General features: G+C 37.8%; 1 protein-coding gene across 1 annotated transcript; it reads right to left on the bottom strand.

Moving 5' to 3' along the window:
• TEX15 (testis expressed 15) lies at positions 7,680-25,089 on the bottom strand. Its single transcript, XM_018041766.1, is given in 6 exon segments — positions 7,680-7,760; positions 11,361-12,565; positions 16,553-16,611; positions 17,656-21,218; positions 21,221-22,223; positions 22,287-25,089. Coding segments are annotated over 6 exon segments (8,418 nt in total). The 5' UTR covers positions 24,837-25,089; the 3' UTR covers positions 7,680-7,722.

The raw sequence follows: 26,251 nt of genomic DNA, 5'->3' as shown, positions 1-26,251 counted from the left end.
GGCTTTTTAGTTCCTTTTCACTTTCTGCCTTAAGGGTGGTGTCATCTGCATATCTGAGATTATTGATATTTTTCCGGCAATCTTGATTCCAGCTTGTGCTTCTTCCAGCCCAGCGTTTCTCATGATGTACTCTGCATACAAGTAAAATAAGCAGGGTGACAATATACAGCCTTGACGTACTCCTTTTCCTATTTGGAACCAGTCTGTTGTTCCATGTCCAGTTCTAACTGTTGCCTTCTGACCTGCATACAGGTTTCTCAAGAGGCAGGTCAGGTGGTCTGGTATTCCCATCTCTCTCAGAATTTTCCACAGTTTATTGTGATCCACACAGTCAAAGGCTTTGGCATAGTCAATAAAGCAGAAATAGATGTTTTTCTGGAACTCTCTCGCTTTTTCCTTGATCCAGCAGATGTTGGCAATTTGATCTCTTGTTCCTCTGCCTTTTCTAAAACCAGCTTGAACATCTGGAAGTTCACGGTTCACATATTGCTGAAGCCTGGCTCGGAGAATTTTGAGCATTACTTTACTAGCGTGTGAGATGAGTGCAATTGTGCGGTAGTTTGAGCATTCTTTGGCATTGCCTTTCCTTGGGATTGGAATGAAAACTGACCTTTTCCAGTCCTATGGCAACTGCTGAGTTTTCCAAATTTGTTGGCATACTGAGTGCAGCACTTTCACAGCATCATCTTTCAGGATTTGAAACAGCTCAACTGGAATTCCATCACCTCCCCTAGCTTTGTTCATAGTGCTTCCTAAGGCCCACTTGACTTCATATTCCAGGTTGTCTGGCTCTAGGTGTGTGATCACACCATCATGATTATCTTGGTTGTGAAGATTTTTTTTGTACAGTTCTTCAGTGTATTCTTGCCACCTCTTCTTAATATCTTCTGCTTCTGTTAGGTCCAGACCATTTCTGTCCTTTATCGAGCCCATCTTTGCATGAAATGTTCCCTTGGTATCTCTAATTTTCTTGAAGAGATCTCTAGTCTTTCCCATTCTGTTGTTTGCCTCTGTTTCTTTGCATTGATCGCTGAAGGCTTTCTTATCTCTTCTTGCTATTCTGTGGAACTCTGCATTCAGATGCTTATATCTTCCCTTTTCTCCTTTGCTTTTCACTTCTCTTCTTTTCTCAGCTATTTGTAAGGCCTCCTCAGACAGCCATTTTGCTTTTTTGCATTTCTTTTCCATGGGGATGGTCTTGATCCCTGTCTCCTGTACAATGTCACGAACCTCCGTTCATAATTCATCAGGCATTCTATCTATCAGATCTAGGCCCTTAAATCTATTTCTCACTTCCACTGTATAATCATAAGGGATTTGATTTAGGTCATACCTGAATGCTCTAGTGGTTTTCCCTACTTTCTTCAGTTTAAGTCTGAATTTGGCAAAAAGGAGTTCATGATCTGAGCCACAGTCAGCTCCTGGTCTTGTTTTTGTTGTCTGTATACAGCTTCTCCATCTTTGGCTGCAAAAAATATATCAATCCGATTTTGTTGTTGACCATTTGGTGATGTCCATGTGTTGAGTCTTCTCTTGTGTTGTTGGAAGAGGGTGTTTGCTATGACCAGTGCATTTTCTTGGCAAAACTCTATTAGTCTTTGCCCTGCTTCATTCCAAGGCCAAATTTGCCTGTTACTCCAGGTGTTTCTTGACTTCCTACTTTTGCATTCCAGTCCCCTATAATAAAAAGGATATCTTTTTTGGGTGTTAGTTCTAAAAGGTCCTGTAGGTCTTTTTAGGACCGTTCAACATCAGCTTTCTCAGTGTTACTGCTTGGGGCATAGACTTGGATTACTGTGATATTAAATGGTTTGCCTTGGAAACAAACAGCGATCATTCTGTCATTTTTGAGACTGCATCCAAGACTGCATTTTGGACTCTTTTGTTGACCATGATGGCTACTCCATTTCTTCTGAGGGATTCCTGCACGCAGTAGTAGACATAATGGTCATCTGAGTTAAATTCACCCATTCCAGTCCATTTTAGTTTCCTGATTCCTAGAATGTCGATGTTCACCCTTGCCATCTCTTGTTTGACCACTTCCAATTTGCCTTGGTTCATGGACCTGACATTCCAGGTTCCTATGCAATATTGCTCTTTACAGCATCGGGCCTTGCTTCTATCACCAGTCACATCCACAACTGGGTATTGTTTTTGCTTTGGCTCCATCCCTTCATTCTTTCTGGAGTTATTTCTCCACTGATCTCCAGTAGCATATTGGGCACTTACTGACCTGGAGCGGTGGCTGCGCAGGCACAGGAGGGCCTAGAGGAGCTATTCCACATTCAGGTCAGGAAGGGTGGTGGTAAGGAGATACCCCTCGTCCAATGTAAGGAGCAGCAGCTGTGCTTTGCTGGAGCAGCCGTGAAGAGATACCCCACGTCTAAGGTAAGAGAAACCCAAGTAAGACGGTAGGTGTTGCAAGAGGGCATCAGAGGGCAGACACACTGAAACCATAATCACAGAAAACTAGTCAATCTAATCAGACTAGGACCACAGCCTTGTCTAACTCAATGAAACTAAGCCATGCCCATGGGGCCACCCAAGATGGGCGGGTCATGGTGGAGAGGTCGGACAGAATGTGGTCCACTGGAGAAGGGACTGGCAAACCACTTCAGTATTCTTGCCTTGAGGACCCCATGAAGAGTATGAAAAGCCTGACCTTAGGGGAGGTCATAGGGCTGGGGACTGAACTCATCTGTGTGAGCAAGGATGTAATTACACATTCATGTAATTAAATTCCAATAAAAACTCCGGTCACTCCATCTCTGTGGAGCTTCCAAGTTGGTGAACACATTGATGTGCTGGGAGGGTTTGATCCAAAAGAAACACTCATGATGAAGTATCATTCATTAACAGATTTTTTTACTTTGTCATCCGATGGATACGAGTAGAGGTTGTAAGAAAAATTTTTTCATTATTGCTGGTTCCTGGGTCAAGAACCCAGAAAGCCAGGCAATAAAATTAGTCTTTAGTCTGTCCTAATATTTTGCCCTGAAAAATTCCACCAAGTGGAAGACCACAAAAGTAACCTAGCTGACTCAGCAGGTTCTGTGTTCATTTTCAATAGATGACATATCTGAAACATTTTTATGACTGACCTGTATGAAAGGTTAAGAGGGTGGGTGTATCTTTAAGAAACTGTCACAGAAATGAATGGTCTTGTCACAGAAGTGAGGGAGGGATGGAAAGTAGACAGTCTGCCTTTCACCAAAGCTTACTGGAGGATAATCTTCAGGATAACATTTGAAGAGACAAAGTGGGAACACAGCCAATTTTGAGGAAATTGTTTTCATTAATATTCAGATGTAGTTGTAAACACCTTGGTTGGGAATCAGTGGATTAGGAGTTATTAACTACTTGATTTAGCATAACTCTCAATATGAAAAATAATTCACTTCTCAGTACAACTAAAATGATCTTTGCCAAGGGACTAGATTTGTATGCACATAGAGCAATTGTTTCTTAAGTGTGAAAAGTCTCAAGTTACTGTATTGCTCTTTGCACACTATGTATTCACAATTTTCAAGGGATTATATGTATCATGTTAACAAGCTGATGACTGGAATTAGAAAGCAAGTAACACTGTGATAGGTCTTATATTCTTTTCAAACCAACAATACTGAAGACTATTAACTGATGTTCACAAAGATGACTCGAAGGGCAAAATATCTTGAAGGGCCTTCTGCATGAATTCATTTATAAAAGAAGGGAGTAACATTTGCCTTTATGGGGCTGATATAAAGATTAGTTGATGCATGCACACAAGCGAAACAGCATACTTTAAGCACAAATCAGATGTTCACTGCTGACTGAACACAACCTTCAAATAACCAAACATGCTCAACTGACTATACCAGTCAAAACATAGATTCTCACATTTAAGAAAAAGAAATGAATCTGTCATAGATCTAAATTATTCTTACCTATCCAAGGAAAATAGATTAAATATAGACTTATAAATCCTAAGATAAATGCAGTTGCCTGTGACAAGTAAGAATGCAGTGTGTTTTAAGGGTTCCACAGGGTATTTTAAAGGAGACTTCTTATAAATACCAGAGGGATTCTTTAATGAATCTTCAGTCACTCCTCTTAGAACTGTGTCCATCAGATGTAATTTAAGGAATGCTTGTCTTGTAAAAATAATTTAATTTTCTTCCTCCACATTGCTTTTTTTCAAACTACATTGATAACTGGGAGTTTAACACTACTAAAGCAATATCAATATGGTAAGAACTGAAATCAAACTATGCCTGTAAAAAATTTTAATAGCTTTAAAATACCACATATACTTGAATGCAAGTCAGTTTTTCTCCTAAAATTATTCCCATTGAGAATAATATGGAGGCTTACTTTAGTTTGAAGTCTTCAATCATTACTTTAAGGAAGGTCTTTGGGAAGGAAATTAACTTGAAATGACTTCAACCAAAAGCAATTTTAGATACATACCCAGGTTTAGAAAGCATATATCTCAAAGAATTTAGAAGTGAGGATGATATACTTTGGAAAGCTCTGTAACAGGGCTCCAAAAGGATCTGATGATGTCAAATGTGCATAAAAATGAAAGTGAAGTTGTTCAGTCGTGTCTGACTCTTTGCGACCCCATGGACTGTAGCCCACCAGGCTCCTCCATCAATGGGGTTTTCCAGGCAAGAATACTGGAGTGGGTTGCCATTTCCTTCTCCAGGAGATCTTCCCGACCCAGAGACTGAACCCGGGTCTCCCGCATTGGAGGCAGATGCTTTACTGTCTGAGCCACCAGGGAAGTCCCAAATATGCATAAGAGGACTAGAATCCATCTGTTTATGAGTTAATGCATTTTAATATAACATACAATTGACATTTAAACATACATATCTCTAAAAGTTTATATATTCAAGTTTACCAAAAAACTTTTTTGAGGAATTCTCTCTTCAGAGAAATGAAAGTATAGCCTTACATTTGGCTGGATTCAGAATTCAAGTTTTAGAAGCACTTTTATACTAGGTATATTAACAGAAGGCACAGTGACAGAATTAAAATATATGAAGTTAATTTGATTACCTCATCGAAGAGGCCCCCCTGAATTGCTCAGCTTATGGGTCATGCAGTCAGGCTCTACTGCATTACTTTATTTTGTATGTGTCAATTCTCAGAATGTGAAATAAATTACTTATGTATTTGATACTTGGCTGTCTTGACTGGAGCGAGAAGGGCATGAGGGCAGGGACTTGGGCTGGTCCTGTGAACTCTGGGCAGGAAGGAAGTTTGTCAGAGTCGGGAAAGGGAAGGAGGAGGTGAAGGCAGAAGCAGCTGGAATAGAAGGATGCCCAACAGCTTATTTAACCTCCTTTGGTCAGCAATCTGTGGGCTCTTTTTCTTGCAATGACTGTATGCACAAACCAAAGATCATCCATATATTTCCGTATTAGTCAAGAAACACAAAAGGGAAAAAAAACCCATGAAACTAGAAGGACTAGAAGGAATTCAGTTTATTCATATAATTCTTCAAGTTCCAAGACAATAATATTTACAGACAAGCAGTTTTTTATTAATAATGTTTGCTCAAATTTTAATTTGTTCTATTTTTATTTTTAGAGCCAAAACACAAACTTGAAGGGAAGAAATGCTCCATTTTTTCACGTTCTGTTTCAAAGTGCAGGTTTTAAAATGTAACTCAATATTTAAAAGGTTTCATTACCCTTTTTGCAAGAAATTAAAACTCATGAAATAAAAACATCACAAAGCCAATATTCAACAAAATCTGTAAGTTGTTTAAAGAAAGCATCTTTAATCAGAATACTGAATTTTTGATTAACCTAATAGAAAAAGTTTTAATAATAAATCTGCAACATCTTTCCCTAACCAAACACTAAACAAATGGCAAAAGCAAAGTCATTCTTTGAAAAACAGCTGAAATTACTGCTTTAATACCTTTTCAGGAGTTCTGATTTTTACAGAATTTTTCCAAATATATAAATTATCTGGGCAAAATATTTATGTTATTTTTTGTACTACTTTAATTCTAGAGTATTTTTCTAATTCCTGTTTCAGTTGCAGTTCTTTGCTTGACTTTCCCCTTTTAAAATCTATTTGTTAAAGAAGAACCCTGATATACTCTGAATTCCATCTTATTTGGTTAATGTGACTAATGAGACTTAACCCTGGAAGATCTTAGTGTTTTTCTAAATTGAAAAATTAGCTACTCTACAATAAATTTGGCTGAATCACACTCTCTTTGGATACCTATAATAGATAACATAAAAAGTTAGCTAACATAAAAAGGTTGCAAAAAAAAAAAGTTGAAAAAACACTTTAGCTTTGCTAGTTATTTAGATTTAGCCAATGCAAATCTCTTTACCACATTTTAGGGCCCACTAGACTTGGGAAGGGGCTTCCCTGGTGGCTCAGATAGTAAAGAATCTGCCTACAATGTGGGAGACCTGGGTTTGATCCCTGGGTGGGGAAGAGCCCCCGGAGAATTGAATGGCTACCCACTGCAAGTATTCTTGCCTGGTGAATTCCACAGACAGTAGCCTGGCAGGCTACTGTCCATGGGGTAGCAAAGAGTTGGATGCAACTGGGCGACTAACACTTTGACTTTCAGACTTGGGAAAGTCTATCCAGTTGTGAGGGATCTTTCTGACTTGGATCTTACAGAGACAGGGAATGGTTGTTGGTGGGCAGAGCATTTGCTGAACACACTAAGTGTGTTTAAGGATGTTTATTACTTTGTTGTTTAAGGATGATTGTTACTCAAATAATTTTTACTTTCATGGAATGTTGAAAAGGAAAAAAAAATCTATGATCACACCATTAAAAAACTTGTGTTGCATTATTTAACTACTGAAATATAACTCAACTAATGGCACAAGCTAAAGACATTTTCCCCATTTTTTGCTATAAAATCACTAGAAGAGCCATTTCAATTGTAAAAACTCAAATAAAAAAGAATCTGGTAGAAAGGGCTCTTTCTGGAAAAAGGTGTTAATGTGCTTCAAATTTCAATATCATGATCTAAAATTGCTCCAAACATAACATAACAATTTTTAAAGTCTCTACTCAAGGACAAACACTGAAAATATGCAAACCTTGTTTTCTGCTAAAATATATTTTGCCAGTTAAAATTAGAAAATATTGAAATTAAAGGTATTTGTCATATTAGACACAGACTGATAAATTATAGGAAGTTTCAAAAATTATAAAATTATTGGTCTAATGACTGATCTAAGTAAAAAAAAAATGCTTAAGTTGGATGGCACAATACTACCATAAATTTGTATCCAAAAATATCAAAGACAAAAATCTTGTTTTCAAGAATTACTACTATTGCTTACCCTTAATCATATTAAATGTTACATTTACTCTCCTTATTCCATTAGAATAATCCCAAAGAGATACTTTATATAATTATAACAGCTCTAATAACAATATCTCAAAAAATAAATTTCACAATATAACTATTTGTTCTAAAGGCTAGGTGAGTACTGAAAATAGCCTAGTAAGGAGTTCACAAAATTAAATGCATGGAAATTCTTTTGGCATTTAAATGTCAGAGGTTGATTTCTTATTCCATTATATGATATACTATTGCATTTAAATGTTTTATCAAGGTTGTAATGTTTATAATTTCTTACTGATTGACATATATTTTTAAATGTTAAAAATAAAAAATACATAAGTAAAAAAATACTTGGATAAACTTGTTAAACCCCCTTTATTTCAGCAGACAGAAGACAATTCTCATTGTCCTGGCTCAAAGGGTTCTTCATGGCATGGATCTGGAAGAAAAAAAAAGCATGAGGATTTGAGATGAAGTTAACGATGCAGACAGACGGTATGTTTAATAGGAAAGTGGAAAGAATCCAGTTAAGTTATAGCCAAAGAAACCTGAGTTTGGACTGCACATCTGCCCTTCACTAGCCATGGGATCCTGACAAAATTACAATATTTAATCCTCCTCATCTGTAAAAGGGCGATAACATCCTTGTATCTCTCTCATGTATCTTGTGAGAATTAAGTGGAATAAAGGATGTAACTTGTCTCACATGGAGGTAAAGGATGTAACTTGTCTTGCACACAGGGCTCTCTCAGATCTCCCTTTAGTTCCACTATGGTGCTACGTACAAACAGCAAGAACAGCAAGGAAGTGGGTCACAGGGCTTCTCACATCTTCAGAAGGATATGGTTTGTTTTCAGTGTGATGCGATCTCTATGGATTATTTTCACTCACAAAAACTAGAAGATGTGCTTAATGTCTTCTAATTTTTGAGTTACTCTTTGATACGATAATAAGTGCTTCCTTGGTGGCACAGAAGTAAAGAATCTGCCTGCCAATGAAGGAAAAGCAAGAGACACAGGTTCAGTCTCTGGGTCAGGAAGATCCCCTGGAGAAGAGCATGACAACCCACTCCAGGATTCTTGCCTGGGAAATCCCATTGACAGAGGAGCCTGGTGGGCTATAGTCCATGGGGTCACAGAGAGTTGGACACGACTGAGTGCACACAGAGGCACATATTTATAAGTAGGTAGTTGTTTCTTTTCCTTTTATTTTCACAATAATATAAATGACGGAGAAGGCAATGGCACCCCGCTCCAGTGTTCTTGCCTGGAGAATCCCAGGGATGGGGGAGCCTGGTGGGCTGCCATCTATGGGGTCGTACAAAGTCGGACACGACTAACTTAGCAGCAATGTAAGTGAAGTGAAAGTCGCTCAGTCGTGTCTGACTCTGCGACCCCATGGACTATATATAGTCCATGGAATTCTCTAGGCTAGAATACTGGAGTGGGTAGCCTTTCCCTTCTCCAGATCTTCCCAACCCAGGGATCAAACCCAGGTTTCCTGCATTGCAGGCAGATTCTTTACCAGCTGAGCCACTAGGGAAGCCCAAGAGTACTGGAGTGGGGAGCCTATCCCTTCTCCAGCAGATCTTCCTGACCCAGGAATCAAACTGGGGTCTCCTGCATTACAGGCAGATTCTTTACCAACTGAGCTATAATATAACCAAAGGAAACATGTAACCAAATATAATAATAATATAACCAAATATAACCAAAAGGAAATCAAGCCTGAACATTCATCTGAAGGACTGTTGCTGATGCTCCAATACTTTGGCCACCCAATGGGAAGAGCCAACTCATTGGAAAAGACCGCAATGCTGGGAAAGATTGAGGGCAGGAGAAGAAGGGGATGACAGAGGATGAGATACTTAGATAGCATCACCAATGCAACGGACATGCATTTGAGCAAACTCCAGAGGTAGTGGAGGATAGAGGAATCTGGAAGGCTACAGTCCATGGTGTCACAAAGAGGTGGACACAACTTTTAGCAAATGAACAAGTCAAAGTGATAACAATTAAAAATTTTGAGAATCAAAGCTGGATTTGATTCCAGAGATAGCTTTTTTAGCATCACAATAATTATTAAGAACACAAGAAAGTTCAAACTATGAAAACCTTTATGGAGCAATTACATCAAAAATGTCCTACTCTGAAATTTCAAATGTCTTCTTAACTCATAGGTTTGCCATGTCTACCACACTGTGTTTATCATTAAAGCAGCAACAGCAATGTATCAAATTGAGCAAAAAGGAAAAGGCACAGTCATATACCCCCTCCCCTCACCCCCACTTCTTTCTCTCCTCTATAGTTTTTTTTTTTTCAGGCTATGATTTAGGTGAAAACTTTCCAATCTTGTTTATTTATTATTTTTTTTTTCCAATCTTGTTTAAACTTACTTGGTGGAGTGGGATGGGAATAAAAGGATACATAGATAATCACACCACCACATAACACTTTTTTGTGTGTGAGAAACGCACACAAAAAGGACTGTGGAAATACAAGAGGAATGTCATGTGAGAGAACACTAAGGAGTTCACCGTGGTTTGGATACAAAGGTGGAAGTGATGGGAAATGAGGCTGTGTATGTAGGGCTGTGAAGGGCCCTGCATTCCAAGCTGACCTATTTGAGTTTTGTCCTATAGGTTAACGGGTACTGGTGGCAACTCCAATATACAGGTGCTGCTGACGGGGTTCCCTAATTAGAAACAGAACTACCCTAACCTGCCCTATTCAGACAGATGAATGATAATCAATTCAATAAATTTTTCTCCTTTAGTTTGTAAGAGATCCCAGGATTGAGAAAGAACTTTTTTTAAAAAACACAATTCAGCAATTTATTTAAGTTTTTAGCCACACACCATGGCATGTGGGACCTTAGTTTCCTGACTGGGGATCAAAGCCACGTCCCCTGCATTGGAAGGCAGAGTCTTAATCGTTTAGACCACCAGAGAAGTCTCTCAACATGTTTACTGAACTCTCTCTATTTTAACAAATACAAACCCTTGATAGTGTTAATGTATTTTCTTCCTTCTTTTATATTGCAGTTAATACCAAGCAGAAGCAAAAAGTCAAATCAAAGGTTCAAAACTAGGTTTTGGCTTAATTTGCAAGTGGTATTTTTCACCTTCTATATCTGAAGACACATGCAACTTACAGAACTATGATTTTGCTTGAGAAACAACTTTTCAATTTAAAAGAAAATCTCTTTTATTTCCCTGTTTAAGACATTAAGAGATGATTAACTTTACATACAGTACATTTTACCTCTGATGGTAGAATACCTGCGTGTTAATGGATGATTGTAGTTTTTGCAGAACTACTACTAATTGTTTTCAAATTTTGCTTTAACTATCGTAAATATGCCTTTCATTTTAATCAAAACTATATTCTACAAGCAGAATTGTTTCAGAAAAAAACTTCAAGTTCCAGTGGCAATCTACCAAGTTGTTCTACCAACACACTTCAACTAACTTCCATTCACTTAGGCCATGATATTATATTAGAACACTACATATCTGATTAAACTTCCCTTTTCTACCTTCTTTTTACTCTATTTTTTCCTCCATTTGTCAAAAAATGTATGTTCACAATAGGAAACCTAGGAAATAAAGAACACTCCCACAAACCCAAAATTTTATCACTCAGTGAGACAAGTTAAATTATTAGTGTATTTTATTTCAGTATTTCTAACCATTTATTTACATAAGTAAATTTATATGATACAGTTTTGAAAACTGTCACCAGAAACTTTTATAAACCCTTCAATGGTTGCATCATATTTCATTAACTATAACTTACGTAACTATTATTCCTTGAAGTTGGGTTTCATTGAAGGACAGATTAGTGATATTACTTACTTTTTCCTCTCAGTCTTTGATAACTAGGTGTCCACTGACAACATAATTCAACTGCCTGATATTTAAACAATTCTTCAGGCCTTCACAGAAAAATGTTCACTTGCTGTAAATTCCACTTACAAAAATGTACAAAGATAAAAGTGAAAACTCTAGAAAGCAAGCATTAAGACTTGTGAAACTCACCGTAAGTCCAAGGAACTTCTAGAAGCGCATCCAAATCAGGAGAGGAAGGGTATGGAGTGAATGGTTGATGGGGAGTATACTGTGAAAACACTGGCTGCTGAAAGTTGTTAACAGGCGTTTGAGGTGGAAAATAGTCACTCACTGGCACTAAGTCATTTGCTTGTGGTTCCCCAGCAAAGTATTCAAAATATTGAGAGGACAAAAGATGAGAAGGGGTATTCTGAATATTGCTTGTAACTGCAGTCAACACCCCAGAAGGAGGTGGCTGTTCTTCACAGAATGCTGCTCCCTGGTATGTCTGAGTGATGGAACTGTCACTGCTGCTGCTGTAACGATAAACACACCAAGAACAGTAAGGATATGAAGTTTCAAGTGAGTACCCAGAAAGAGAGTCATACTCTGCGTTACATGCAGACTGTGGAATTTCACTCAAGTATGTGGCAGCATTCTGAGCTAAGACTTGCAAATTCTGTTGTTCAGACAAAGAGTATTCTACTGTTTGATTCACATTAAGGGTGATGTTCTCAGAGGCTTCTACAGGTATAGTACTGAAATTCAATGTATCCTTCATGTATTTTTCTTTTGACTCAGTTTTTGCAGGTCGTGCTTTATTTATTTGCACAACAGGAATTTTGTTCTGGATATGCATGGGTTCTGGAGAACTGGTGCATGTATAATTAATGGATGAATTTAATATTTCATTATCTTGAGGTTCAAAGTCAGTCATTTCTAAAGTGGCATGGCTATCACTCACAAAACAGAAACTAGGTTCTGATGCATTCAGCAAAAGAGAAGCATCAGTTCCTGGTTTTATGTCTGAGGGGCAGGATTTCTCTGCAGTATCTGGGGGATTTTAAAGAAATTTCTGTGGAGGCATCTCCTGGTCTTTTGAAAATGTGTTATCTATACTTTTTTGGTCAAAAATTGCCAAAGGAGAACAAGTTTTCTTCTCACTTTTTGCTTGAGCAGCACTAAAATTTCTATTTCTTTTCTTTGTGCTACTTAATTTCCCTTGTTGTCTGGTGAAATCTTCTGAAGTAGCAAATGAAATATTAGTTAAATCTATTTCATCTTCTGAATCTTTCAGGCTCATTAAAGGTACTGATCTTTGAGTTTCAACTTGTTTTGGAGAGACATGGCTTCTTTCCAGACTGTCAGATGAATCTGGTCTTATTTCATTTTCACTTTCAGAATAGCTCATAGTCCTGTTACATGTAATACATATATACAAACAACTGTAAATAGAGTGTCATAAAATTTCAATATGAAGACATATTTGAAAATTTTACTTGGGAGAAGAATAATTTTTTTTTGAAATGCAGATGAAGTAGTTTATTGAATCTCTGTGAACACAGTAGCCTCTGCCTTGAGTCCCTCAGCCAGAGGGAGGAGGTGCTTCCCTGTCTCTCTTTCTACTTGGTTTCTTGAACCACTTTGAGCTTTTATTTGTGGCTCTTAGACATCACTATGTTCCAGGACCACATGGACTACTTACTATTAGTAAAATGTAATCCCAGAGAATTGGATGCTTAGGTCTAGGATGAGATCCTGAAACCTTCATCTGTAAGCGGAGCCCATGTGATTCTAATGTTGGAAATACAGGCTATGCTTGAGAAGCCTGGTCCTGGACAAGGTCTGTGTATGCGTGTTAAGTCACTTCAGTCATGTCTGACCCTTTGTGACCCTATGGACTGTAGCTCTCCAGGCTCCTCTGTCTATGGGATTCTCCAGGCAAGAATACTGGAGTGGGTTGCCATGCCCTCCTCCAGGGCATCTTCCTGGTCCAGGGATCAAACCCAAGTCTCTTACATCTCCTGCACTGGCAGGCAGGTTCTTTACCATTAGTGCCACCTGGGAAGCCCCCTGGCTACGCTACAGGGCCCATATTCAGTAGTGATATCTGTGCATTGTCTTACATTATCCTCTTAGCCCCAGAGACACATGTATAAGTTGTATTTCATATTTTCTATTTTTTAAATAGATTTATTTTAATTGGAGGTTGATTACAATATTGTATTGGTTTTGCCATACATCAACATGAATCTGCCACAAGTATACACGTGTTCCCCATCCTGAACGCCCCCCTCTCCTCCCTGCCCGTACCACCCCTCTGGGTCATCCCAGTGCACCAACCCCAAGCATCCAGTATCCTCCATCAAACCTGGACTGGTGATTCGTTTCATATATGATATTATACATGTTTCAACGTCCTTCTCCCAAATCATCCCACCCTCGCCCTCTCCCACAGAGTCCAAAAGACTGTTCTATACATCTGTGTCTCTTTTGCTGTCTCGCATACAGGGTTATCATTACCATCTTTCTAAATTCCAAATATATGCATTGCTGCTGCTGCTGCTAAGTCACTTCAGTCGTGTCCGACTCTGTGCGACCCTGTAGATGGCAGCCCACCAGGCTCCCCCATCTCTGGGATTCTCCAGGCAAGAACATTGGAGTGGGTTGCCATTTCCTTCTCCAATGCATGAGGGTGAGAAGTGAAAGTGAAGTCACTCAGTCATGTCTGACTCTTAGCGACCTCATGGACTGCAGCCTACCAGGCTCCTCCATCCATAGGATTTTCCAGGCAAGAGTACTGGAGTGGGGTACCATTGCTGCGTTAGTATACTGTATTGGTGTTTTTCTTTCTGGTTTACTTCACTCTGTATAATCGGCTCCAATTTCATCCACCTCATTAGAACTGATTCAAATGTATTCTTTTTAATGGCTGAGTAATACTCCATTGTGTATATGTATCACAGCTTTCTTATCCATTCATCTGCTGATGGACATCTAGGTTGCTTCCATGTCCTGGCTATTATAAACAGTGCTGTGATGAACATTGGCGTACAAGTGTCTCTTTCAATTCTGGTTTCCTTGGTGTGTATGCCCAGCAGTGGGATTAAGATTACACATTTTCCTCTTTGTACTGGCACTATACAAGAAACATTTCCCCAGTTTTATTCCCTTGATTTAAATTGAGCTACTTTTCATGTTGAAGGTGATACATTCCACATTTCAAATATTTTTCCAATACATCCGAAAATATAGAGTGCTGTCAATATTGTAATAAATTATTTTATGCTTCAGACATTTCCTGATTTTAATTTTTTTGCAGTAGTTTCTAATTCATATACCTCCAGCCTAGTGATACAGAGCTGGTGAAACCACCAGCTGTGACTCCCTACTCAAAGATTATCTTCTGTTTTCACAAATGACTGAGGTATTTTGTCTGTTTAAGGTCAAGAACAGGAGAAGCAGACTTCCAAAACTGCTTGTCAACTCAACATCCTTGGCACCCCTACCTAAATGAGACAGGCTCAATGAAGTCTGAAGGAAGCATTCATTATGGATGTCCAGAACAAAAGAGTTCAAATAGGTCCCCAAGGTAATCGTAATTTTTGGTGTCTCAACCAATTCTTTGAATTACAAGTGGAAAAGAACACGTTGAAAGATAAAGGTGACCATTCTTGCACAGTCAAGACAAATTCATCTTTGGCTTGGAATTTGTATACCCCACTCATGAAACTAAAAACCCCTTATTTTACTTAGTCCAGCCTCCTTAAGAGGCACTCGAATGACAACCTGCATTGTCATCAATATAATATTTGACAGTTTCCACAAAGTGCAGTTTTGATTTTATCACATTTCCAATGATGTTTCAGTGATGTCTCAACCTTTCAGGTTGACAGCTGCCTGTATGATCTGTCCTTCTAGTAGTGTAGTGAAAGTCAGTCAGTCGTGTCCGACTCTGCGACACCATGGATTATACAGTCCATGGAATTCTCCAGGCCAGAATACTGGAGTGGGTAGCCTTTCCCTTCTCCAGGGGATCTTCCCAACCCAGGGATCGAACCCAGGTCTCCCTCATTGCAGGTGGATTCTTTACCAGCTGAGCCACAAGAGCAGTAAAGGGGATACTGTGGCTGCATGGGCTGGGACATGAACCCAGGCCTTCCACGTGGCAGGCAAGATTTCTACCACTGAACCACCCATGCACCTAAGGCATACTCTTAGAGAATGTTCTTCTATGACAATGACACCCTATATTAACTTTATATTAGAATTCATTCCCCTGCCAGGTGAGACAGAGTTTGATTCTTTGAATAGCAAGTACCTACCTATACTTAGTAACAAAACTGAGATGGTTACAGAACTGGTTTCTGTTATCCTTCTGATAGCCTACTCATCTTTATAAAATTAATTATTTGGCTGTACCAGGTCTTAGTTGTGGCATGCGGGATCTAGTTCCCTGACCAGGAATCAAACCCAGGCCCTCTGGATTAGGAGCACAGGGTCTTTAGCCACTGGACCACCAGGGAAGGGCCTCTGAGAGCCTATTCATCTTTATGCCACACCATGATTATTCAGAGTCATCTGTGCCAGGTAGAAGACAACCAAACAAGACAGATGACATGCTTATCTTTTTTCATTCCTATTATTCATTTTCCTTCATAGGATGGAAAAAAAATGGTAAAAATGCAGCTTGTCATAAATTGAAAATCTTAGAGTGGAATGAAACAAGAAATGGTCAACAAGTCCAGTGGTGCTACTTCATGTCCAAATGAGAAAAATATAAATAATGCAGTTTGTTTTTACTAAAAATAATGAATTAAAAAAGTATTTAAAGATCTAGCATTTTGAAGTCATGGTCTTTCTGTACTGTGGTGTTAATACAATCCTTTCATGGAATAGTAGTATACTTATAATATGTGTATATTTGACTTAAGTTCTCAGTAACATAACTTGGCAATTTGTATCTTTTAAACCAGTCTTGAAATTTGACAGGTCTGTGAAATTCACAAGTTTAAAAACCTCTATTTGATCACTTGTCCCATTCTGATGTTCTTGTTACTAAGCCAGTCAGGAAGCCCCATCAATTCATTAAATAATGTCTGTCAAATATGACTTTTACTTTCTTATTTTGTAAAGTATCACTCTTTTCTAAGCCCTAGCTGACTTACTACTCTTAACTGAACTTAGTCACTCCTTACCCTTTAAATCACTGTAAAAACATCTTTCATGGGACATCCCTTTCGATACCTAATGAAATTCAAACTAAGAGACTGACACAGCCCCCACCTCCTTAGCACACTCTTGTCCCTGAAGTTACATGTAGACCCGTTCAAGTCTTGCTCCATAATACATGCTCAATTTTATTCAGTTTTTCATCAAAAAGGGCTGATGGCAACTCCTACCTTGCATGCTCGAATGGTGACTTTTCTCTTTTGATTTCTGTGACATGTTTCATGCCAACCTATGTTTAAAAAATACAAAGACCTACATTGTTGATGGTTTAAAGTACAATCTATTCATTATTTTATTTACCAGACATCTGCAATTGCTTGTTCTGTCATCCTCTAAAATGTACCATCTGAAACTATCTTCATTAATGATCCTCTCCTTTAAAAATTAGTGACTCTGTTGAATGTCTCATATTTGAAAAATGTTTGGCAAAATTTTGTAAAAAAGCAATTAGCAACATTCTCTTTACCCACATCTTACAACAAGTAGGAAGCCTGCTCTATGTTTTATATCCTTTTCAGTAAGCCAGTCACCTAGTCCCATGGTACGTAATGCCTGTCAAGTGTGGATTTTTCTTTCTTATTCTGTAAAACAGTACTTTTTTTCCTAAGACCCGGGTGACTTACTACTTACAACTATATTTAGAATCTCTCCCCTTTAAATCATTGAAAAAACATGGAAAAAGCACTTTGTGAAGAATAAAAACAGTTAATGTTTGTACAATCATTAGAACATTGCCAACTATTTAATAAATGCTGTATAAAATCTGTTAAACAAAATGCACTTATGTACGACAACTAACTCCTTCATAATTAAATATTTTAAAATATTGCTACTGTTTCTCTGTATGGGTGATAACAGTCAAGAACACAGACTTCACTGTCAATTTTTATTTATAACATTAAGTATAGCCTTGTTGTAGAGAAGCTATTCAGTAAATACTTGGTCACTCGCTCAATACTTGCTCACTCATAATATAGACTTTCTCTTAAGCAATTATTAAAATTCACAACCTTCCAAGAAGCATTTTCTAATAAAATGATTAATTTGTAAGTTTAAAGGTAGACATTTGTTAAGGTATCTCTCATACACAGTCGTTCGTATCATTTTACAGATAATATGAATGGTTTAATCCAATAGTTTAATTAGTAAATTCGTTTTGCAAGGCAACATTTAAAGCAGTCTCAATTTTTACAATTCTGTAAACTACATACTTGTTTGCTTCAACAAGTTTGCTCTCTTAGACTTACAAAACTCACTTTAAAACATTCATTACCTTTTGTTTTTTACAACTGGGAACAGCAGTATCCTTCTCTTGTTCCTGAGAGTCTCCACATTTGTCTACAGTGAGAGGTCGTTTTTTAGAGGAATTTGAAACATTTTTAATTATGTACTCTGAAACTAAAGACACCTTCCCACAGGTACTGGACTTTCTGATACTCTTCCTACGATTTATATGACTGCTCGCATTTTTCTTTCTCTTTGGTTGGAAAGTCTTTCTGTTGTGTAGCATTTGGCATAGGATAAAGGAAATGGTTAACTGAGCATTTTTAACACATATTATCTTCATATGTTCAATCATTTTCATGACTTTCATAGTATGGACCATTTTCCCTACATCCTTCCGAGGGGTGGCTATTATACTTCTAAGCAGTGTGGAAAACTGACTGTAGTTGTATTCTAATTCTGTCACAGAGGTTCCGTAATTTATGGATGCTATACATGGCACAAAGTTGATGTATGTGGAAATGGAATACTCCGATTTCTTAACAAGGTTTTTTATTTCTGAAAGTTCTTCAAGTTCTCTTGACAGCAAACGAACAGCATAGGAGCTGTTAACAGCTTCATTATATTTGTAGATAATATCCAGATCTTTCTTAAGTTCAGAAATAGAAGTCTCTATCACCTTCCAAAGACAATCTGTTGGATTACCTTTTAGAAATGAGAAAGAAGTCATTTTTTCTTGGCAGTGAACCAGTTCAGGAAGAAGTGACATATCAAACCAAAGCATACTTCGAAACCTCTGCTTGTCTAGTTTCTTTGCCACTGAATTTTTAAGAAAATGAATTGTTTCTGAGAGCATGACGATTTCAATATAGGTTTCAATGGCCGCAGGTTTTAAAATTACTGCCTTATGGCTGTAGTTTTTCATCATGTACAAACTATTTTCTTCGGTGATAAAAATATCATCTATGTTGTCTTCTTGCAGCAACTGAAAACATTTTTTAAAAATTTCTAAGTCATCGGTACATCTCAAAGTGAGTTCCTGTAATTTTTTCACATCTGCAAATTCAGCTTGATCCAATATTTCACTAACACAACAGATATCTGGATGTGAAGGCAAAGTACCATTAAGCCTAGAGTTTTCTATGCTAATTGTTGCTTTGTTTACTACAGCATTTGACTTTATCGAAGCAATCACTGAATTCTCAAGTCCAATAGTGGAAATTTGTTCAATGCTTAAATCTTTAGACAATGTATCATATATCTTCTGCAACTTAGAAACTGCACATTGATTCATTCTAAGTAGTATTTCTTTGTTCCTTTCTGAGTAATTTTTGCAGAAAGACTGTTTCTTTTCTTCCCAAACAAGACTTTTTGAAGCATCAAAAAAGATATGTTCCAGACCATAAAGAGCTATTTTAATATTTACTGCCTCATTGCTCTTGATAAAATTAACTTTTGAGGAGATCATTTCTATGATAATCCACAGATGGTCTTGTTTCCCTGGACAGGAATCAATTTGGGGACAGTCCCCATACATACTGATCAGGCTTAATGTACTTTTCCTCAAGGTTTCTAGGTCTCCTAAACTATCTCCAAAGTTAACTCCACAGGTAAATGGCACAGAAAGAGAAAAGTCAAAGCAATCTGAACACTGCTTCATTACTGCTTCACATTCATCAATTTGTCGCTTGTATTTTAAGTATGCGTAGTATGAATTGTTTCCCCTTTTGGTTTCTTCAAACAGTTCAATTAATTGACCATGATAGCTTTGCAGCTCAGAGAAGGCATTATATTTTAATCTGCCTTGAAAAGCCGGATAGAAATTGGATTGTTGCTGAAATCCACGTGGTCTGCCAAGCAGCTCACTGTACAGTGTCTCATCATACCAGAGCAAGCTCCGGAATGTTGGTTCACCTCCCAGGAGCCTTTTTTTGTTTTCAATGAATTGAATAGTTTCCATCATCATTTGGAGTTCTACCAAGGAGTCAACAGCACATGGTTTTAATCTGTGTCTGCAGTTACTCCACAGGTTTTCTTCTACCAACAGGTCTCTTGAAATCAAGATTTGTTTAAATGAACATTTTTGTTTTCTTTCAAAAGCTTCAACAAACAAAGGAAGAATATTTTGACAAACTTCACTTTCTTCCTGCAGAATCTGTACAGATGACGTTTCATCTGCCCTCCTTAAAATTTGAGTGAGCTTAACTGTAGGAGCCAAATTATTACTTGAACAATGTTTTTCTTTGAATTCATTCATGTATGACGTAGACTTCTTTGGAGGAGGAGGAGAGACTTTGGAGGGTTCAGACTGGCCACGCAGATGAGGCATATGATTCCTTCCTGTAATGCCTGGTTTGGAGTCACAGGCTACTTCTGAATGCAATGAGGAGTCACACTGAGAGTCTTGGCTAACTCTTCCCTCCTCCTTCTTCCTTTTGTTAAGCTGATTAGAAGCAATATTTCTCAAAGAGACTGCCTCTGTAGCCTTTTTAATCTGTACATGAGAATCAATCAAGTTATTTTGCATCGTCTTCTCACTTAAGCAGGAGGAGCCTTCTGATATATTATTCTTTTGATCTTTGTACTCAGTCTTAACACGTGATCCTTTAGTCACGTTCATGTGAACTGAATCCTTTCCTTTTTCTGCCTGTTTATCTTTCCACATTTTTCTGTCCTGAATGTCTTTCTCTCCAATACCTTCTTGGAAAGAAGAGCCCTTTATGTTATCTTTTACGAGCAGAAAACTATCATCGGGAAATACTTTCTTCATCGCACTGTCTTTACTTTCTTCAGTTTCTGATGCGACAGTCACCTCAGAATTCTCAGCATCTGCTTCATTCCCATTGATATGAACACATTTACTTGAAGAGCAATATTCTGTCTTTTGAAGTTTGTTTCCACCACATCCTTGCAGACAGTGTGGTGCAATGGTAGACACTCCTGGAAAATCTACAGCAGTAATGCTCTGTGTAGCCACGGAAGACTTCGAAGATTCTCCCTCACTGTCTGTCGCTGGAGCGGGTGATAACGATTGAGGAATACTGTTAGACTTTTTGCTTGTTATCAGAGTTTGACTTAATGGATCCATAAGGAAGTTTCCTGTAATAATGCCTGGTTTGGAGCTCTCCTTAGCAGTTGTCCATTTTTCTAAAGGAAAATTTACCTCCAGGTTTCCTTTATAACCAGATAAAATAAGGTTATTTGGTCTGTAGATATCAATGTCAAAAAAACGCTTCACCTTTGATTCCAAGACGGAAATAACTGTGTCAGTTTCCACTTTTGTATGGGCTGTACAAGTTGCATCATTATTTTGGTCTACACTAAAACTTATGTTGTTTTCTTTTATGCAACTTAAAGACATCAAATTCCTTTCACTTATTGTTTCTTTAGTCTCAGAATTGTTTACTTTTGTTGTATACTTACTATTATCAAGTGCTGAATGGTTCTCAAGTTTTTCACATTTACTAATGTTAGATGAAAACTCTGTATCAGTTCGATGTTCTTTTTTAGTTAGTTTCTCATCTGGGCAGTCTGGGGAAAAGAGACATCCAGTTTTTCTAGAAAAAGGCTGAAGTTTTGATGACTTGGAATTTCTCACACTGCTATTAGTTAAGCCGACTGACTTGTACTTTGAGACACGGAGCACAGGGCTAACTGTGATTCCGGACACACTTGATCACAATATTCTCTCATGTGAATTGTGGTGTGACTACTGGAGACACCGGACACATTTTCAGAAAGGCACTCTGTGAGTCTCTCTCTATTTGTTCTATACAACTTGTGCTTTGATACATGAGTATCAGCTTCAAATCCCAAAGTTCTATTCTCTCCAGGTATATTGTATTTTCTTTTTGACAGAAAATGTTTAGTGGAATGATACCTTCTTTCAGACACAGAACTATAACCTTGAAGGTCACAACTTTCCCAGAAACTATTGCATATTACTGCATATGCTCTTGGTAAAGGGCCCCCTCTTTTTTCTCCCACTTTAGTTATCAGCTGCAAAGACGTGTGAACTCTTCTGTGAGCTTCTTTTAAGTGAAGAATGGCTCTGTCAAGTTTTCTGGAAAGACATTTGCTTTTGCATAAAGATGCTTCTCTATTTAGAATATCCAGGACACTCCCAATGTGTTTTTCTGACTGTGAAAAGGTTTTAATTCGTTCTTGGGATAACAAAAAAAAACATTCCAATGAGTCTTGACTTGTTAGCTTTCTCCTCTTCTCACAAATTTCGTGATGTCTTAAATTTTTATCTGGTATCTTCTGGTCCCTGAAAGGTGTATGGGGCTTTCTTTTGCTAATTCTTGATCCTGTCTCCTTTTCACTTCTAGTATCATTACCACTGGTTTTTGACTTTGTCAGGGAACATCTGTTTTCCTTATTTACTGTTGTGCCATCAGAAGGTTCAGTTAGCAAAGGTCTGTTTTGTTTTTCAGACATGTGATTCTCATGCATATTATGACTCAAGTCAAAAGAAAGTGAGGTTTCAGATTTACTTGCTAGTCCAGATTCTTGCCTTATATTACCAAATTCATTTTCAGAGGGATGATCTGAATTTTCAGCAGAACACTGAGAATGAATTTCAAATTCTGGAACTTCTTCTTCCTCTTCCTCCTCCTCCTCCTCCTCCTCCTCCTCCTCCTCCTCCTCCTCCTCCTCATTTATTTCTGATTTTGTGGCTTCAGTTACATATTTGCAGAAATCATCTTTCGATGCAAGGGACTCAACAGTAGGACTGAATCCTTTCACAAATGTATTAGTAATCGTAACTTGCAGATCAGGAAGTAAAATTGGTTCGACAAGCTCTGCTTCATTATCTTGTGTAGAGGAAAAATCACAGCTCTGTTCCTCAGAGCAATGCTGGTCCCAATTCTCACCTCTTGTGGTGGTTTTCAAAACTTCCATCTCCCCATTACTGCTTCCCAACAGACCTTCCCAATCGATGCGAGACTTCAGAGCCTCATAGGAGTCCTCGAATTCTTCATAAGGTACATTTCCATGGCTATGAGTATCCTGTGGAATACTCACAGGAAAAGCATCATCACTCTCTTCTGATCCTACTTCAGTTTCATTACCCAATATGAAACTTTGAACAACTGAGTTGTCACTTACTGTTTGATAAAATGAGTTGTGGAATTGATTTTCATCTGTATTTATTTCAGAAGCAGAAACCTTAAGTTTGCTTAACAAACCAAAATCTGTACTCTCAGAACAAGTTTCGTTAAACTGGGCTCTTTGGTGATCTTCAGGATTTGTGCTTACCACAGGCATTGCAGCATCGGCTATCTCAGCTGCAGCATGTGAGGCTACATGTACTGAAGAACTTGCACTTTGAAGAAATGCTGTGGAAATCAAATGCTCTCCAGTCCTTTCAGTATTTTGAATATCTTTTTCTTTCATGGCGGTAATGGGATCTTCATTTTCTAATGATGTAGACTCAGTGCATACATGTTTTTTTCCACTAGTTAAGTTAAAAGCAGTAGAAAATTCTTCAGAACTCAAAATTTCAATGCTATCATCATCTTTATTCACCCTCCTTTCACCTATGTTGGTAAAAAATTTTGTTTTGTGTGTCTGAAAACTCTGCTTCTCATCTCCATATATATTCCCTATGTTGTTTTCTATAGATGAAGCAATGTTCTCCATTTCAGCCTCATTCTGGCTTTCTTTATCATTATCTCTTTGTTCTCTGAAATCAGTATTCAGGTGCACATCATTGTTCAATTGTGTAATACAGAACTGAGTATGATGCTGACCTTCATTGTTAATTAGAGGAGTTTCTTTGCAGTCTCTTTGAATGTTTCCTAGGGACACTGGATCATATTCATTTCTCCTCTGAACACACAGACGTTCACTAGCTATGCTGCAATTTGCATCATGAGCTGTTTTAATATCATGACATGACGTGACAGCTGGCAGCTGTGTGGTCTGGGGAATGTCTTCTGCATCCTGGAAAGCATCAGCCATAATGCTAACACAGTTTTGATCTGGTTTTTCCAATTTTAGCTCCATTAGTTTTTGAGAAATGGCAAAATTTGTATGAATGTTATCTTTACACTCTAAAGAGTTCTTAGGAGGCTTCTGTGGAAGTTTCTCCACTCTTGGAGTAAGATTGTTTTGTATTTCCAATGCTAGGTGACCTAGCTCATATTTCTCCTCTGTGGTAAATGGCAAAGATTTTGTTTTTTCTAACCCTTGAGTAATTAATATTTGATCACAATTTTCCTGCAAATAATCAAGACTCTCATTCTCTTTGTTGTCTTGGTTCAAAGAAATGTAATTGTCTATTGGACCGATTTTTCTTTTATTAGTAAAAGAATGATCACTTCCTTTCCACAGACTTTGCTTTTCTTCACGTTTGGCATTGTCTTCTGGCTCAGTGAAGTTTCTCATCTTTCCAGTATTTTGAATGTACTCATGTATGCTTTCTTCACTTTGGAGTGGGAAAAGTGTAGACATTTGGTGACCAGTCTCATATACAGTTTTACAATTAGAAAACTGTGATTCTGGAGAGATGGGACCACTGTACTTGTCTGTACAAATATCCACTGATTCACAAGAGTCATGTGACTCACTGCTTTCGTCAGTTAAAAATGGGATGGTGTCTCTCTGCTGGGATCTCTGAGCTTTTCCTTCCTTGTGTTTTTGGATTTCCGCTTCTGAAACTACATTTGACAAAAACATTGGGAAGGAAAAATCATCCTGGTTCTCACATTGCCCTGCCATGGTAATTTTACTGAGAGCTGTACAATCATAGGTCTTAGAGCCCAGGTTGTGAGCCTGGGTTTGTGAATCATCCAAAGAAATTCTGAAGCAAGAGGCATCCAAACCATTAGTAATAGTCTGATCACCAGGCATGCCTTCAGATGTGGAGGCAGGATTAGCTGGCATAGATGGCAAGTTTATTTCTGAATTAACAAAATCTAAACTCTTCTCAAATGGCAAAATCTCACTTAAACCTGTAACAGTATTATCTTTTCCCATGCTTTCTTCTCTCTTCATCAGTCTTGGGTCTTTGATGAGTTTTGAAGTGATAACTGTGCTTGAGTCAGTATTGTTATGAAGGGGAAAAGCAGCAGCAAGACTACTTAAAATAGCTTTAAGATATGTCAAATTTAGGAGGTCACTATTGTTAACACTTTCTCTGGTATTACTGGGAATAAATGAATAGCCTGAATCACATGCAAGTAATTGAGACGTGTCTCTGCATTCTGCTGAATTGTACTCCATATGTCCACTGTATGTTTCAAGTACAGAAGTGTTTCCATTTTGGATATTTCCATAGCAATTAGAAATATCTGAGTTGGAAGGATTTATCTCTGAATTTGATGCAGTGCATGAACAGTTTTCCTGAACAAATGGATCTATAGGTTTCCTGAAATGCTCAAAGATGACAGTAGCATCTTTTCCTTTTCCAATTCTTTTGGCCACTGTACAGTTATTCAGAGAGCATGTCCTTTCTGTGGAAATAATAAGAAAGTAAGGAAAAGTAGGAAGAAAAAGTATTCCTACAGGCAACTCTATTAACGCAAGTAAACCATGTCATGAGTGGCACTGACTAAAAGTCTATCAAATAATCTAATGATTAAAGTATGTTCTCAGCAGAAAAAGCAAGAAGAGAAGAGGATGAGTAACTGATCAATAAAGTATAATTGATGTAGCATGAAATTCTGTCTTAGAGGCCCCTTACTAACATGTCCTCGCCATAAAAATTTGAATTCTGACAAACACTAAGAAATAGAAAAATTAAACAGGAATAAAAACATACTTTTATCACAGACTAGGTCTTTCTTCTCTTAGTTTACTACAAGCAGGTATTCTATAATAGAGTCTACATATGATTAGGTCAGATTATCTCCCTGTATCTACTGTTACCTTGCTTCATTTCCCTCTACCACAGGAGAACAAAAACAGAAAGGAATGGGGAATTGGGTGAAGAAATGGAGGTGGGTGGAAGATCAAAAAGTTTGCACAAAATCTTTCCCAGAAGCCAAAGCAAGCCACTACCCCTGCTCCACTAGGAAATAAATATTCTGGCAAATAATATATGTAAATAAAAACCTGGAAAATAGAAGCAAATTTTCTTTCAATTTTTTAGAGATTACTCCTAAAACTTCATAAAGAATTTCACAGAATAACAAAGGAACTTATAAAAATGCATAATGAGCAAGTAAAATGTTCACAAAGCATTCAGAGCTCAATGAAAGTGAAAGTCACTCAGTTATGTCCCATTCTTTGCGACCCCATGGACTACAGCCCATGGAATTCTCCAGGCCAGAATATTTGAGTGGGTAGCCTTTCCCTTCTCTGGGGGATATTCCCAACCCATGTATCAAACCCAAGTCTCCTGCATTGCAGAGGATTCTTTATCAGCTGATCCACAAGGGAAGCCCAAGGATACTAGAGTGGGTGTATCCTATTTCTTTTTCAGCAGATCTTCCTGACCTAGGAATTGAACCAGGGTCTCCAACATTGCAGGCAGATTCTTTACCAACTGAGCTATTGGGTACATAGGCAAGCAGTACCATGAAAATACCATTATTAAAATAGACTAACAATGAGAAACTGCTCATGAATAATATATGAAATCATAATCATATCACTGAGAATATATCATTTAGTTTTCACAAAATGTTAAAAAAATA

Source organism: Capra hircus, chromosome 27, assembly GCF_001704415.2.
Source record: "Capra hircus breed San Clemente chromosome 27, ASM170441v1, whole genome shotgun sequence".
Taxonomy (NCBI): Eukaryota; Metazoa; Chordata; class Mammalia; order Artiodactyla; family Bovidae; genus Capra; species Capra hircus.
Note: the sequence above shows the minus strand (reverse complement) of the source record. Positions and strands in the feature narration are given on the sequence as shown.